General features: G+C 41.5%; 1 protein-coding gene and 1 non-coding gene across 2 annotated transcripts in view; one reads left to right on the top strand and one right to left on the bottom strand.

The window, feature by feature from the left end:
* Positions 1-16300, bottom strand: part of LRRK1 (leucine rich repeat kinase 1) — a 145817-nt gene that overhangs the window by 46649 nt on the left and 82868 nt on the right. Inside the window, 13 exon segments of the mRNA XM_029065466.2 lie at positions 1813-2089; positions 4225-4348; positions 4350-4385; positions 5413-5533; positions 6962-7002; positions 7004-7066; positions 7069-7110; positions 7113-7139; positions 8090-8254; positions 10622-10836; positions 11327-11439; positions 12106-12182; positions 12185-12236. Of these exon segments, the coding sequence (XP_028921299.1) occupies positions 1813-2089; positions 4225-4348; positions 4350-4385; positions 5413-5533; positions 6962-7002; positions 7004-7066; positions 7069-7110; positions 7113-7139; positions 8090-8254; positions 10622-10836; positions 11327-11439; positions 12106-12182; positions 12185-12236 (1353 nt within the window).
* LOC114812533 lies at positions 203-339 on the top strand. Its single transcript, XR_003760184.1, has one exon. It is a non-coding gene; the product is annotated as a small nucleolar RNA SNORA7 (small nucleolar RNA).

The raw sequence follows: 16300 nt of genomic DNA, 5'->3' as shown, positions 1-16300 counted from the left end.
CTCACTATGTGCAGAACACTGAACTAAGCATTTGGGAGAGTACAATACAACAGAGTAAGCAGACCCATTCCTTTCCCACAATGAGCTTATGGTCTAGAGGACGAGCAAATCCAAAGAAACCCCAGCATTCTATGGCTCTGGGGCATATTGTTATTGCTCATCCTGTAATGATTTTTACCATATACTGAGCACACCACAATGTCCCCTCTCAGGATCGCACCTGAAGAGTTTCCAGTACTGTACAGTCTCGACTACAGGAGGGAGAATCAAGCAGAGGCCTACCCATTCCATTCCTAGCTTGAGCAGTGGCTAGCGGGTGGAAGGCAATCTGCTACAAGTCAAAACTCATCCGTGCCGGGCAGCAGCAGCAGCATGGGAGAGAGTCGAGGGCAGAGACTCAAGTTTACTGCACGGAAGAAGGCAGTGGTAAACCTCTTCCGCATTTTTACCAAGAAAACCCTATGGATACACTACCAGAAAGATTGCAGTTAGAGGTAGGACATTCTGGGATAGATGTGTCCATGGAGTCGCTATAGGATGGAGACAACTCGACAGCACGAGACACCCACAGTGACAGACTGACTTACAGGTTGAACCACCAGTTTAAAGAGGCACCTGATGGCATGATACCTTGATCTTATTCACTTCTCTTTTCATTCTCCTCTTAAGCACAGAGCAGAAAATAAATGAATGAGAAGCTACATTAGCCTTTCTGACCCCAGCTACCTTCCATTCTTTCTCTTCTTTCTCTACTCTCCTGTCAAGGCGACTGGTGTCCTTGGCTGGAATTTTTCAATGTCCCTTCCTGAGGCCACCCCTCTCCTTCCCCTTTCCTGAGTCTGGACATCTCCTATCTCTTCTCCTCCCCATCTGCTCTAGCCCATTCCCATTTGCTTCTGCCTCTACCCTGGCACACACAGAAGAGTGGCTAGCAGAGTGGGCAGTAGTTTGCCTAGATACCAAGAGAAGGAGCAGGTTAGGGTGGGAGGGAGTATATGCTCGTGGCAATGCTGCCGATGGAGAACTGCCTGATCCACGGCAAAGCCGAGAGTTGGTCTTTTTATGGCAATTTTCTTTTTTCTGCATTCAGGCTGGGCACAGTGGCTGTAGGTGGGCAGATAAAGGTACTAAACATAAAGAAGCAACATGGCCTAATGGAAAAAGCAGAGGCCTGGGAGTCAGAGGACCTGGGTTCTAATCCCAGATCTACCATTTGCCTGCTATATGACCTCGATTACGTCATTCAACTTCTCAGTGCCTCAGTTCCCTCACTGCAAAATGGGGGGTTCAATTCCTAATCATCTTCCTACTTAGACTGTGAGGCCCATGTGGGATCTATTATCTTGTAGTAATAATTATGGTATTTGTTAGGTGCTTACTGTGCCCCAGGTAGTGTACTAAGCGCTGGGTATTCACCCCAGTGATTAGTAAAGTGTTTGATTCATAGTAAGTGCTTAAATACCATAAATTATCATTATCATATTACCTGTGTAGGTTTCAATCTCCATCCCCACTCATAATCAGTATGTTACTGAGCTCCTACCATGTGCTGAGCACTGTTCTAAGCACTTGGGGAATTTTCAGAATTAGTATTTACTCCGGCCCTTGATGAGATGACCCCTCCCCCCACAATCAATCATATTTTTTGAGTGTTTACAATGTGCAGAGCACTTGGGGGAGTCCAATATACAGTTAGGAGACATGTTCCCTGCCCACAACGAGCTTACAGTATAAAGCCTATGTAAATCAGCAAGCATACAATGGAAGAATTTTCCTCAGAGTTAGCGAGGGACAGTGGTAAAGTCCATTTACCTGTTATTGGCCACTGGCAAAGCAATTTCAAATTTGGCCAGAAACTGGAAATACTGTTCTTCGGTCTGTTCAGTGAACCCCGTGCCAATCAACAGCATCCTCAGATCCTCTGCTTTGATCACGCCCATTCTTAGCCACGGACTTGGAGCTCTTCATGTTAAAATTCGCTGCAGACATTCTGACAACCAGACGGGGTCGAGGAAGTAGAGGTTTCTTAGGCCGTGGCTCGTGTCTGGGAAATGTAGCAGCGTTCCTGTTTCTATGAGGAAGTTGATAGCTATCCCAAAAGCAGAACAAGTATGACGATCAAACATTTGGGGAATGGCTGAAACAGGCCTTCATCCCAAGAGGAGAAGGATTAAATGTGATCCAGGTGGGGAGATGAGCCCTCCAAAATTCTTCTTGGATACAGACTCTATCCGAGTATGATTTGGTATCAGCCCGAATTTGAAAATTCCTCTCTTGTTCTTGTTTAGTTACCATTCTCATGATGGAATCCTTGGCTTTTCTACACCTCGGGCTGCCATAGCAGCATTCTACTGAATCCCATCTCGCTCCTGTGATGTGGCACACACCTATTACCTCCTTCCAAAAACTCATTTCTCTCCTGCCCTCTCCCTCCACGGAACCTCATCTCCCCCAAGGTACCTGCTGGCGCGTGAAGGTACTGACCCGACTAATGACAGAGTAGGGAAATTTGGAATCCTGGCCTTGGAATCTGTTTCTCTGCCTCTGGGCACAACCTGGCCCCATCCCACCCTCTCTTCCCTGGGGCAGATAGCAGGGCTATTTTGGGCCTGGGGCTGCTTGGGAGTGAGGTCAGGTTTAAGGCTGTGTCAAAGAAAACTGATCAACAAAGTTTGTTCGGAGCTGAGTTTAAGGTTCAGTGCTCATTCTAAAAAAACATTCTGTACATGTCTCCCCACTCCTCACACACCCCCACTGGTTGCCCACCCATCTCTGGACCATAGGCTTCAAGGTACTCAATCAGCTCTCCCCCAACCCTACCTGACCTCCCTAATCTCCTACTTCAACCTAATCCGTACACTTCGCTTCTCTAACACCAATTTACTCTCTGTACCTCCATCCTGTCTATTCCATCGATAACTTCATGCGAACTGGCCTGAAACTCCCTCCTTCTTCATATCTAACAGAAGCCACTCTCCCCATCTTCAAAGCCCTACTAAAATCATATTTCCTCCAAGAGTCTTCCCTGAATAAGCCCTCATTTCCCCTTATTTGCCCTCAGTTCTGTATTGCCTTTGCACACATTTTGGTATTCAGCGTGGCTCAGTGGAAGAGCACGGGCTTTGGAGTCAGGGGCTCATTGAGTTCGAATCCCAGCTCTGCCACTTGTCAGCTGTGTGACTGTGGGCAAGTCACTTAACTTCTCTGTGCCTCAGTTCCCTCATCTGTAAAATGGGATTAAGACAGTGAGCCCCACGTGGGACAACCTGATTCCCCTATGTCTACCCCAGCGCTTAGAACAGTGCTCAGCACATAGTAAGCGCTTAACAAATACCAACATTATTATTATTATTATTATTCCTCAAGCACTTCGATACTTACCACATGCCCAGCACCACAGTACTTGTATACATATCCTTATATCTGCCGCTCCCCCTTCCCTGCAATTTATTTCAATATTTGTCTCCCCGTCTAGACTGTAAACTCCGACAGCAGGGATCATGTCTACCAATTCTATTGTACTCTACTCTCCCAAGAGCTTAATGCAGTGCTTCTGGGCACGGCAAGCACTCAAAAAATACCTTATTTCGATTCATATTCAGAGTGACTTTCTCCACCCTCACCGCCTATATGCATAATTTTATTATACTGTATCCACTCCAAAATCCACAAACCAAAACAGGGGTACCACTCATGAACATACTCCCAGAGCAAAAACTAGCCCACTTGGGTATCAGGCTTCATTAGGAGTACAATGTACTCTGAGATAACAGAATGTGATCAAAAACCTACAAAAATCCATACATTTCTTGGTCCCAAAGATAGAGGATATTTGCTCTTATACTGCAGGATTAAAATACAGAGGTGTGATTTCAGTTGCGGAACGCTTCAATGTTTATATTCAAGACGCCTAACATTCTGCATCTAGAAAAAAGACCCAAGTTTAAGCTATATTAAAGAAGGCTTTGATGTTTCAGGAGGCTCTGACAATTCGAGTCAATACTGACACCATTTCTGATTCTAAGAGTGGGTGTGATACATCAAATCTTCTTTGACAGATTTTTAATCGGTAATTTTTCCCCTTCAATAAAACACATATTAATTGGGTAGGTTTTCATCTATCTCTGACGATAACATACACTTTTCCACTAAACCAGTGTGCAGTGTCCAGTTCCTAAAGCATGTGCATATACATGGCAAAAACCAAACGATTCTATATTTTACCCGACTGCAAGTCTTCATAGTCATTGATGTCATTTCCTGGGGTTTGCTCTATTATTTGTTCTATGTGTTTGTCTGTCAGGTATTGCACATCATCAGCCTGCCTTCGTCTCTGCTGCTCAGCTATGGACAGCTTCTTGTAGGCTCAGGTAACTCCTTGGTATCTGTGAGATGAAGTAGAGAATATAGGTTTGCCAAGTCAGTGAGAGAACACAGGAAGGGAGTGTTAGCTTCATGGAAAGATTTAAAGACTGTGACCCAGTCCTGGGTTGAATCCCAACCTTACCATTGGCCTGCTTTGGTATCTTGAGAAAGTCATTTCACTTTTCTGTGCCTCAGTTTCCTCATTTGTAAAAAACAATGGGGATAACACACCAGCTCTTCCTATCTCTTGGACCGTGAGTCCTGCATTGGACAGGGACTGTGTCCAATCAGATTATGCTACATCTACCCCAGCAGTCAGCAGTTTGGTACATAGTAAGCATTTAATGCTGTAATTTTTTTAAAAATGGTATTTAAATGCTATTTGTCAGGCACTGTACTAAGCACTGGGGTAGATCAATCAATCAATGGCAATTTTGAGGCCTTACTATGTGCAGAGCACTGTTCTAAATCCTTGGAAGAGTACACTACAAGGAAATTAGCCGATACGTTCCCTGCCCACAATAAGCTTACAGTTTAGAGATCAGTTTACAGTCTAGATACATGCTAATCAGATTGGACAGAGTCCAAGTCCCACATGGGGCACACAGTCTTCACCCCCATTTTATAGATGAGGTGACTGAGGCCCAGAGAAGTTAAGTGACTTGCTCAAGGTCACACAGCAGACAAATGGCAGAGCCTTGATTAAAACCCAAATCCTTTGACCCAGGCCCGTGCTCTATCCGTCAGAATACACTCTTTCTTTCTTGTATAATTCTCCATATTTATTTTGGAGCAGTAGGAGAATGACTAATTTTTAACTACTTATGGGATTTAACCAACTTTGAAGGAAATTTTGGGGTGTGTGGGAAAACTGTAGTTAGGTTCAGTTTCCCTTAATTTTCATTTTTATTTCTTTTCATGGAACTTTTGGATGTAGTACATTCAAGAATGTGTTGCAAAATTTTTAAGGGGATTAGAAAAATAAAACCACAAAGCTTCAAATAAGTGCAAACCCCCAACGTAGTTTATTACATAAGAAATACACACCAATCTCCCCACAAGCTTCTGAGAGCCAATTGTGCTTCCAATATCCTTCATGTTACAAGTAATTTGAAAAATTAGCTGGCGGAGTCCTTCTTGGCCTTCCAAACTTTTACAGGAGAGTTCACTGCAATTAGGAAAAAAGAAAAAGGATAAGGGGCTTTTGACTCACAGGAATTGAAGCCCTCTGACCTTTACCCTTTGCGCTTTTCTATCACACTTCAAAAGATCACTGGACAGCTTGTAGCATCTGATTTGGAAGGGACTTCTCCCATTGAACCCAGGGGCCAGTCTGTATAAAAGCAATGTGTGCAATAAGCAAATGTAAAACTTTGCTCTACTTGTTCAATGGGGACTTGTATACTGCCCCAGGGGTGGGTTAAAGTCAAGGTCGCTCATTATGGTTGGACAAAGCCCTGAAGAATCTAGTTCAGGATAAAAAACTGGGGTCAGGCATTCACTGAAGGGATTCTGTAGTTTTCCCTATTAATGACATCATGACATAATGACCTCTTCAAATCAACCAAAAGCATTCTGAAACTGCTTGGAAGGAAGGGGCTTATCAAAATACTGCTCTATCCCATAAACCTGGATTTTTAGTTTTGTGTGAATTGATTTGGCAAAAGCACTAGGATACTTAGGCTGTCCCTCCTGCGACTCCAGAGTTCACTGACAGCATCAAAAAAATTAATTTTCTCTCCTCAATAGGACATTGGGACACTCCATGGTTACAAAGAGCTCATCTGCCCTTAGCCACCAGCTATCTAACCTCAGTTGCCTTTTACCCACAATAACGATTTTAATATTCTTTGATTCTCAGATATTAGTGGTAAGAAATACCATGTCCTACCATAAAGAAATATTGTCAGTCCACTTTTTTCCACTCCCAAAGAGAACAAAATTTACGGCATTTTAGTGTCGATTTAGGGTGAAATCTGCTTTTAATCAGTGGTCGGAGGAATGAACCTCAGGTGCCAGCAGTGATGAGTCCTTTTTGTATCACTTCACAAAGGTTTCCTACAAGGCATAGCAGCTCTGTAACAATGCTCTGGCTGTCCTGGCTTTCTGCTCAGAGAGTAAGGTTTCTGGAAGCTTCAGGTGGAATATGGTGAATGAATGTGATTGTCTGGAGGGAGATCAGGGAAGGACTGGAACCAATGACAGCCTCTTTGACTGACAGGGAATCCAGGAGAAGAAAGTTTTGGGTTCTCAGAGCCCAGAGAAATAAGGAAAGATGAGAAACCTAAGTTTTTTGAAGAGGGAAATGAGACACTGTGTGTGTGTGTGGTGTGTGGTGTGTGTGTGTTGTGTTAGGTGGGGAGGGAGGCCGGAATGGAGGATAATCACAGTTGATCATCAAAATCAAATGACGGTCACAAACTCTTTTACAAATTCCAACTGATTAAATAATCACATCAAACACATCGAGTGTAACATCATCCTTAGCCCTTAAGGGAAATCACAGAATTCTCCCTATTCCACTGCAAAACTTGACTTTATGACTCCAGAGACACACCGATGTGGAAATATTGAACACTACAAGCATCACCTCCACTGTAAGTGTTTGAAGGTGATATCTGGGAAACCGGTGGCTCTTGGACCCAGACGGAGAGCGACAAAGTGCCAGCACGTAAGCTCGGAGGGTGGCAATCCTTATCAACACGAAAATTTTGTTTCAATTAAATCCAGGTGTGTTCCTACTACCGAACACCCACAGAATTGGGAGCCTTGGCCTGCAAAGGAGGACACAGAGTGATTAGCCAACCTATCCACCAGGAGAGCAAATAAGCTGGGACTGATGACAAGCTGGGCATTCGTATTTTTCCACTAGAGGTGGAAATTCTTGGACTGGCGTAAGACAGACCAGAATGAAAGTATTTGCCAAGAATGTTTTTATTAAGCAAGAATGAAAGTCGGGAGGTTCGAAGATGATCAGATACCGTCATAGTTCCGATTAAAAACGATGCCAATTCAACGACCCAGTGGTGTTATTCCCATGACATGCGGGGTACCTTCCAGGAAACCAAAATCTTTGGGTTCTGGGCGGGGGTGCAGTACGCTTGTGACAAAGTTGATTCACCAGTGCTGGGCAGCAGCAGCAGGGGAAAGAGTCAAAGGCAGATGATCATGTGAGCAAAGCTGATTAAAGAGTTTTTATTCACGGGAAAAGGTCATGGAAAACCACTTCCATATTTTTACCAAGAAAACTCAATGGATACACATGCCGAGTACAGCCTCAGATGGTGAAGGCAGAATGTTTGGGGGAAAGCGTGTCATGGAGTCACTATAAATCTGACACAATTCCAAAGCACTTGATGACGACAATGACAAGCTGCTTCTCTGAATACAGAGGAGGACAAGCTCCCTTTCCTCAAGATTTTCAAACTTTCTTCACTCAGTGATTTATTTATAAGATCACTTGGGCAGTGTTCTGAGATGCTCCAGAGTTCAGGATTAAAGTGGCCTGGTCTCAGAAATAATCGCAAATCAGAATGATTTTAGTTAATTACATATATTTCCCAGTAGACACCGTGGAACAACTGACTTTGGGAAGCCTGTGAGGTGTTCATAGTCTCCTCCTCAAGTTACAGGTAAATTCATGGCATTGGTGGGGAACAGAAGTGTTTCTAAAAGCAGCAGTTAAAAAACTCATCTAACGAAAGAAAAGGCAGGGACTTCTTACCTCAATATTCAACAACCAGAATTGTAGGTTTGCAACAGCCTCTTCCCCTAATGCCAAGTTCCAGACAACTACATACAAGGCTTTATCTGTGAAGAAACACTGATTGACTGTAGACATACTGGCTGGACCTCCGATATCCCAAACATTGAACTCCACTGAATCGACCTACTTGAACAACAATCACAAAGGCTAGTAAGCAATTAAAAAAAAATTCAAAAATTACACTGAGATAATTGATGAAGTATTTCCCTAAGCCTAAAGGCCCAAAAATTATGTGTCCCCAGAAAGCTTCAATGTTCCAATTGTTCCTTTTAGAAGAGTAAAATCAACAGGCCATTGTTAAACGAGAAGTAAAACCTCATGGTTTGTTGGGAAGATTAGAGACATAATTTACACTGGTGGTTTTCTGGCAGATACCAGCAAGGACTTATTACTGAAAGACACTCACAGTCTACTCCATGTGCTGCTCTGGCTCCTGATGAACAGGGCATGTTTGTATTTATCTTTGTCTTTAGAACATTTGATAGTATTGTTACATCCAGCTTTCAGCTGAAAGTGGTTAGAACAAATTCAAATGGCAGAAATCCCACAGCTGAGATCATTTTTAGTGTTCTCAATCATAAAGGGTTGGGGATACTTAAATTTCCAACTTAAGCCAAGGAACACCACCTACCGGGATTAATAAAATTTCTTCTCAAACAGAATAAAATAAAGGATCGGCTGCCTAAAGAAGACTGAATAAAGTGGTTCTTGCCCATTAAGATACGGAACTTGTTCTAACCCTCTAGGCAAATGTGGTTCTGCTGCAATTTTCTATAAAAAAGCAAGTCTAGCCTAAATAATAGACACCCATTTTCTGTCTTCAATATCTTGTAAGCTGCATATAGTTTAAAATAAGCCACCAGCAAGAGACAGAGCAAACTTCAGTCACAACAGAGCTCCCTAAGAGACACACTGCTTGGCTTATCCTTCAATTCATTAAGTTTCTTTAGGTTGTCCCTCTAATCAAAAATGAGGAGGAAGGGAGAGGACTAGACTTTGGTGGCAGAAAAGAAGAAAGGGAAATACAAGGGGGAATGACCTAGTAATTTGTCTTTAATGACCATGTTTATTATCGCAGATGAAGGGATAATACCATAATAATAGCAATAAGCAGAATTGCACAAGGTTCAAAGTATTAGAGGACATATGTACACATTATAAATTCTTTCATTAGAAGATCTCAAAGGCTTTTCCAGATACTAATTAGTTAGCCTTTTGGCTTGAGTATTTTGGGACTTTCCCGGGGTCAATTAGGAAAGGAAAAAGTGTTGTGACTACTTTGACCCTCAATGGCAGAATTCTGTTCTTCTGAGGATTAGTCTCTGTGGCTCATCAGAATTTAAATCCAGTTTAAATGCCTAATTGCTTGAGCTAGATTTCCTTGATTTGTGAAGTGGTTTTGCATTTGAGAGGCCCTGCAGAATAACCAGTTTCTTTCCGCCTAATTGAAGAATACCCCAAGGAGACTGACTCCTGGAAAATTCCAGCCAGATGAGTGTTTCTTGGCACTTTGATTTTCCATTATTAAGTAAGCACACTGCGCCCTGTGATCTTCAGGCAATATATAACACTAAGGACATCAAGATATAGGCCTGTGTTTGTAGTACCAAAATTATTTTCAATTATCGATTAGTCCAGCTCAAAAGAGAAATAGAACATTTTTACACTACTAGTATCAGGTCAAAGATTTTAAATAATGTTGTGAAGATTATGAAGCTCTGAAAAAATTCCCACATTCAGCTTAATAACAGTCCTCTGCAAACTAGGTAGGTGCTTAATAAATACACTTTGCTCTGATCATATGAGATATGCATTTTCAAGGACAAATCTTAAATTGAGTCTCTAAATGACTGCTGTATCCAAAAAAGGGAAAAAGTGGTCACAAAGAAGCACGAAAGGAAGCTGAAATAATGAGTTACAGGGTGTTTCTCACGGGAGCTATGGCAGATTTACAATATTATCAACTGATTCTTTGTGAGATTACTGGTATCTGTTTAAATCAGTGGCGTAACCTTCAGAAGGGGAATGTTGGGTGGTTTAATAAGAAAGAAGCAGCATTGCCCAGTGGAAAGAACATGGGCCTGGGAGTCAGGGAACATGGGCTCTAATTCTGGCCCCCCAACTTGCCAGCTGTGGGACCTTGAACAAGTCATTGAACTTCTCTGAGCCTCAATCACCTCATCAGTAAAATGGGGATAAAATACCCGACCTCCCTCCTCTTTAGACTGTGTCCCATCTTGTATATCCTCTGTGGTTTAGTATAGTGTTGGCACATAGTAAGTGCTTAACAAATACCAATATATTGGTCATTGGTCAGGGCCAGTTGCCCAAAGCACAAGAACGACCATCACAGTAGGCTGAAATCAGATCCCCTGATTTTGGAGAGGGCTTGGGAGTGAATCTGCCTGCCAGAAAGACTAGATAAGAAGGACTAGATAAGCCAGAGAAGTTTTCTTCCCACCCAGTGAGTCACATCAAACCATTAGTGACCTTTGCTTTCAGTCCAGCTGGTTTCTGGAGCTCCCACTTGGTGGTCCTGATAGTGGCATCACTGGGCAACATCTGTGGAACTCTCCCGGTCTGTAAAACCTCCAAGAGAGTTGACTTGCCCTGTCGCGGAGGACCCACGATAATCATTTTCATCAGCTTGCATTTTTCTGCCTTCCGCAGCTGAGCCCGCAAGTAGGCTAATATGGCTTTGGGGCCTAGGCAATGTGACGAGAGGAAGAAATCAAAGCAACAAAGGGTTAACAAAGTTTTAGCTTTCGATGAACCTTCTGAAATCTACTCTGGGAAAAAACAAAACTCTATGAAATCATGCTTTCCTCATACCTTTCCTTTGATTAAAACAAATTAAAAGGAATTCAGAGTCAAAAGACCCAAAGGCTTTAAATTCTCTAATGATTCACAGAAAGGGAGAAAAAAACTTATTTTGATCATTTTAAGTTATGTACATTTGTATTTATGATTTCAATGATATGCACCTAAACGAGGGAAATAATAATATCCAGTCTTCTTAAAAATTGATGGTACGGGATATTCTAACATGCACAAGTGGGGATTTTCATTAATTTAGGAATAGCTCTTGGTTAAATTTGGAAAACTCTCTATTGCACCTTGTGGATTAAAACATGTGATTACAATCATCACTTTAAGTAGCTAAATTTAATTAAATATGGGCAGCAGATAGACTACCCTCTTTTCTGATTTCTGCAGGAACATTGCTGATATTCAGTTCTTCAATATCCAGCTGCAAAGATTAGCTAACTGCCCAAAGTTCAGGAGGAAGCTCTCGGAGACCTGGATTACTGGACACACACAAGAAATCCATCATTATGCCCGGTGGAGAGTCTTCAGCCAAGGATATGGTCTCTGCTGAGCTCTCATATAAAGAATAAGTGTTCTTCAGTACTATTTTTAAAGTTTCTAGTTCTCGGCATGAGCACAGGACCTTCTAATAGAAATTAAAGATGGAAAAGGCCTATATTCTTATTCCTTAGGTGAACTCTCCTACTTCTGGGGATTCATGGCTTCTTTAATATACCTTTTCTGGTGCTCTCTTGTCTATTTACATTTTTTTATCCCTATTAAAGAAAAAAACAAGTCCTGGAAATTAAGTTTGAAACCTTGAGTATTGCAACTCCGCTCCCTCAAAATCCCTTTCATTCTATCCTCATCTCCGTGGAAGAGCATTAGAGTTACCTATTCTCCCTCCGGCTCAGACTGAGCACCCCATATGGGCAAAGGACCATGTCCAACCTGCTTATACTATATCTACCCCAGGGCTTAGTGTAGTGCTTGAAACATCCTAAGTACTATATTACTGATTACAATTACTGATGACCTTTAGATTTGTGCTGGGATTCCTAGATTGTCAGGTTTGGGAGGGGAGAATTTGTCGATTTAGAGGACAACTGCTTTGAAAAACAAAGAAATTAATAAAATCGGTGCAGTGATTTGCCACTTGAACTTACTTCCTAGGTTAGAGTTCTGTTTAAGCCTTTCAATAGGCAAACTGACTGAGGACAGAATCAAGGTGGTTGTCGTTCCAGGGAACAGGACTTCCAAAGAGTCACTCAGGAATGCTGGAAATTCCAATGTAAACCTGAAATGAAAAAGAAAAGGTTGATTATGAATGGCAAAATAATACAGAAGAAATTGCTTACTCATGCAGCTCTCGGGAAACAAAGGAGGTCATGAGGCAAAACCGCATAAATCAAAATTGATCAAAAGCCAAAAGGATTTGGGGATTAAAATTGTAGTTTATCATCAAGGATTTCATAATTATTGGATATAAAATACAGTGTCCTATTTCAATGAAATGTTTCTAATAAGTACACTCGCAGGAAGAAAGAATAAGAGTGTAATACAAGGGGTTATGTTCTTGATGAGCCCTGCATTAAGGAAAACTCACAAGAGCTCAGCTGTTCCTTTGAACATCACATCACTTCTTATCCAGATTGACACATATTGACATAAGAATATTTCCTAATTCCCCAAAAGTGTTCTCCTCAAGGCATTTAGTAAAAACATGAAATATGAAAGAACCGCATCAAGATTACTCCACTAGATATCCCGCTTTAAAATTCAACCCTCCTAGTTCAAATTCAGGTAGAATGAACCAAGGTGGACAAAATAGCTATCTTTATGACTCTCCTCAGCACAAATATCTTCACATGGGCAAGCAATTTTTCATAAAGTTGGAGAAAGAGTCTGTTTTCCATCCAGGTTTCTCTTCATTTTCAGAGTTATGCAAACAGCAATATATTATTTTTGCATTAAAGAGTGTCTCGGAAGAGGTAAAAGAAGGATAATAAAAACCTTACTACTACTGCTAATATGGTACTGGTTAAGTTGCTTACCATGCACTAAGCACTGTACTAAATGCTGGGGTAGAGTCAAGATAACCGGGGAGGACAAAGTCCCTATCCTGAGTGGGGCTCACAGTCTAGGGGGATAGGAGACCAGTATTTAATCCCCATTTTACAGAGCAGAAAACAAGCACAGAGGAGTTTGAGTGACTTGCACAAAGGTCATGCTGCATGTAAGAGCCTCAACTGGCATGAGAACCTAGTTCCTCTGACTCTCAGACCCATGTTCTTTCCAAAAGGCCATGCTGCTTCTCCTTTGAAATTCATTGAGTAAATGAAAATAGTCAAAGTAAAACAATGCTTGAATGAAGTATATTTCCCAGAGTAAATAATGTGCATTAAATTAATGTATTCCCAAAGCAAAAAAAAAAAAAGACCAGAACATATATCAATGTATTAAAAAACTCATTAATTACTAATTATCAAGCAGTAATGCAGATATGTATCAATAATAAAATATTATGAATTCCATTTTTATGTGAAGATTGATATAAATACTGAATTTTAGCAGTGATCTTTAACATCTTTTCAGCCAAAGACAGCTTGTACTACAATGCTAGAGATTGTCATGAGCATTAGATACAGAAGAGATTTTGAAATGGGTTTTAGTTTCTCCATTTAAACCTCCCCAAAGTACTTCAAAAGTTGAGAGGGAGAGAAAGAGAGCTTTGAGTTTTGGCCATAAAACCAGAGCATTTATCTCCATGGTGACAAAACCTATAAGAAATGCCTGAAATAAAATTTCATATTGCTATCTCAAAAAAGAGCCTAATGGAGTTAACATGGGAGGGATCTTTGTAGTTTCAATATAAATAAGATGCTTTAAGTGAGTTCTTCGGAAATACTCATGAACACTATTTTAAAGATTATCATAAGCAGTCTTTTTCCTTAAAAAGATACTTAGTAACTGCATAGTGACAGAGAGGGAGAAATACTTCAGCCATCTGTGCAAATTCACTTTTTCTAAAGTAATCTAATTCTGAAACCCTAGCTAAGGAACTTACTCTCTTGAGAACTTGGCTTTTTAACTTTCCAGCTCCATAGCTCATCTCTTCAGTGTTAATTACCTCATTTAACATGTATTGACAGAATAAACCTCAATAGCATATGTAGGTTGTTGTAGTTAGGAACTGGGTACAGCAAAATCAGCAATACTGGTTATATATCTCTGTCCTCAATATGGAAAATGTAAGTTGTGTAGAATGAGACATGAGGTATTTATGAGCTGCAATTATTTATTCATGAACTTATTTATGACCTGGCAAGCTTGAATTTTACCATAAAAACTACTATCCTGAAATTATTTTTGGACAAGTCGTCAGCACGAAAAAACCCTCCTGGTATGTGCCATAACATTATTTAGAATTTCATTATCCTTCTGTACACAAGTTACCGCCTGTAAATAATTCTGTAGCATTGAGTAAGCAGATTTGCAGGATAAATATTCTTGGGGCACTTCAATCCTTCTTTGGGATTTCTAGGAGTGGGATGTATTGTAGTTCCTTTTTGACTAAAGTTGGTTTTCCTAGCCCTTTCTGAATACAAAATCATCATCAAAGGCAAGAGCATTTTGATTCGGTGCTTGCTGGAATTCTCAAAGGAAAGTGAGGAACAGTCTGTCTTCTTCCTAGCGCTTGCTATATCCCTGATATTTATCCCATCTAGATAATCTAGTCCCCCTAGACTGTAAGCTCCTTATGGACAGGGAATATGTGTACCATTGCTGTGGAACCATACTCTCCCAAGAGCTTAGTGGAGTAGTCTACTAAGTAGAGAGGCAGCGTGGCTCAGTGGAAAGAAGCCCGGGCTTGGGTGTCCGAGGTCATGGGTTCGAATCCCGGCTCTGCCACTTGGCAGCTGTGTGACTGCGGGCAAGTCACTTCACTTCTTTGGGCCCAATTACCTCATCTGTAAAATGGGGATTAAGACTGTGAGCCTCATGTGGGACAACCTGATTCCCTGTATCTACCCCAGCACTTAGAACAGTGCCCTGCACATAGTAAGCGCTTAACAAATACCAACATTATTATTAGTCTGCCACACAGTAAGTGTTCAATAAATACCATTGATTGACTGATTACTATATTGTAATCTCCCAAGCACTTGGACAGTAAATGCTCAGCAATACTGCTGATTAATTTATTTACCAATACTCTACCTTTCAGTGTAATATCCCCTGAAGCTAATGTGCCTTTCCTCTCCTGTCTTCTGACAGTCTTCTGACCTGTGGCTATGACAATGTGGCTTAAGCATTGCGAAGATAAGAGTCACCGGGGCAGCATGAGACTATTTTTGGCTAAAATCTTTCCGATGCAAACGTGATATATTCCACTAGATTGTAAGCTCCTTGTATATAAGGAACACACCTTTCAACTCTACTGTACCCTCCCAAGGACTTAGTACAGCATAAGTACTCGATAAATACCACTGATAGACTAATGGATATGGGGGTTTGAACTCACATTAATAGGATCGCTTTGTGAAGACCCAATCAGTAGCTCTGGAGCCATGTGCTAGTGGTCTAGTTTATGACCTCACTCTAGAAAAGCTTTACCTTGGCAGATCCTTCTGCTTGATCAACTACATTTCATTCAATCATATTAAGTGCTTACTGTGTGCAGAGCACTGCACTAAGCACTACGGAGAGTACAATATAACAACAGACATTTCCTGCCCACAACAAGTTTACAAGTCTTCAGTCAGTCAGTCAATCATATTTATTGTCCTCTTACTGTGTGCAGAGCACAGTATTAAGCGCTTGGGAGAGTACAGTATAACAACATAACAGACACATTCCCTGCCCAAAGTGAGCTTACATTCTAGAGCGGGACACAGACATTAATAGAAATAAATCAGTTACAGATACGTACATAAGTGCTGTGGGGTTGGGATGGGGTGAACAAAGGGAGCAAGTCTGGGTGACGCAGACGGGAGTGGGCAAAGAGGAAATGAGGGTTTAGTCAGGAAAGACCTCTTGGTGGAGAAGTGCCTTCAATAAGGCTCTGAAGGGGGGAGAGTGACTGGGGACATGAAGAAGGAGGGTGTTCCAGACCAGAAGCTGGATGCTGACAGAGGTCAGCGGCAAGATAAACAAGATGGAGGTATAGTGCGTAGGTTAGCATTGTAGGAGCAAAGTGTGTGGATTAGGTTGTAGTAGGAGAGTAGCATTGTGAAGTAGAAAGGGGCAAGGTGATTGAGTGTTTTGAAGCCCACAGAAAAGAAGCTTATGTTCAATGCGGAGGTGGATGGGCAACCCCTGGAGGTTCTTTAGGAGTGGGACATGGACTGAAAGTTTTGT

Source organism: Ornithorhynchus anatinus, chromosome 5 (assembly GCF_004115215.2).
Source record: "Ornithorhynchus anatinus isolate Pmale09 chromosome 5, mOrnAna1.pri.v4, whole genome shotgun sequence".
In the NCBI taxonomy this organism is placed as follows: Eukaryota; Metazoa; Chordata; class Mammalia; order Monotremata; family Ornithorhynchidae; genus Ornithorhynchus; species Ornithorhynchus anatinus.
Note: the sequence above shows the minus strand (reverse complement) of the source record. Positions and strands in the feature narration are given on the sequence as shown.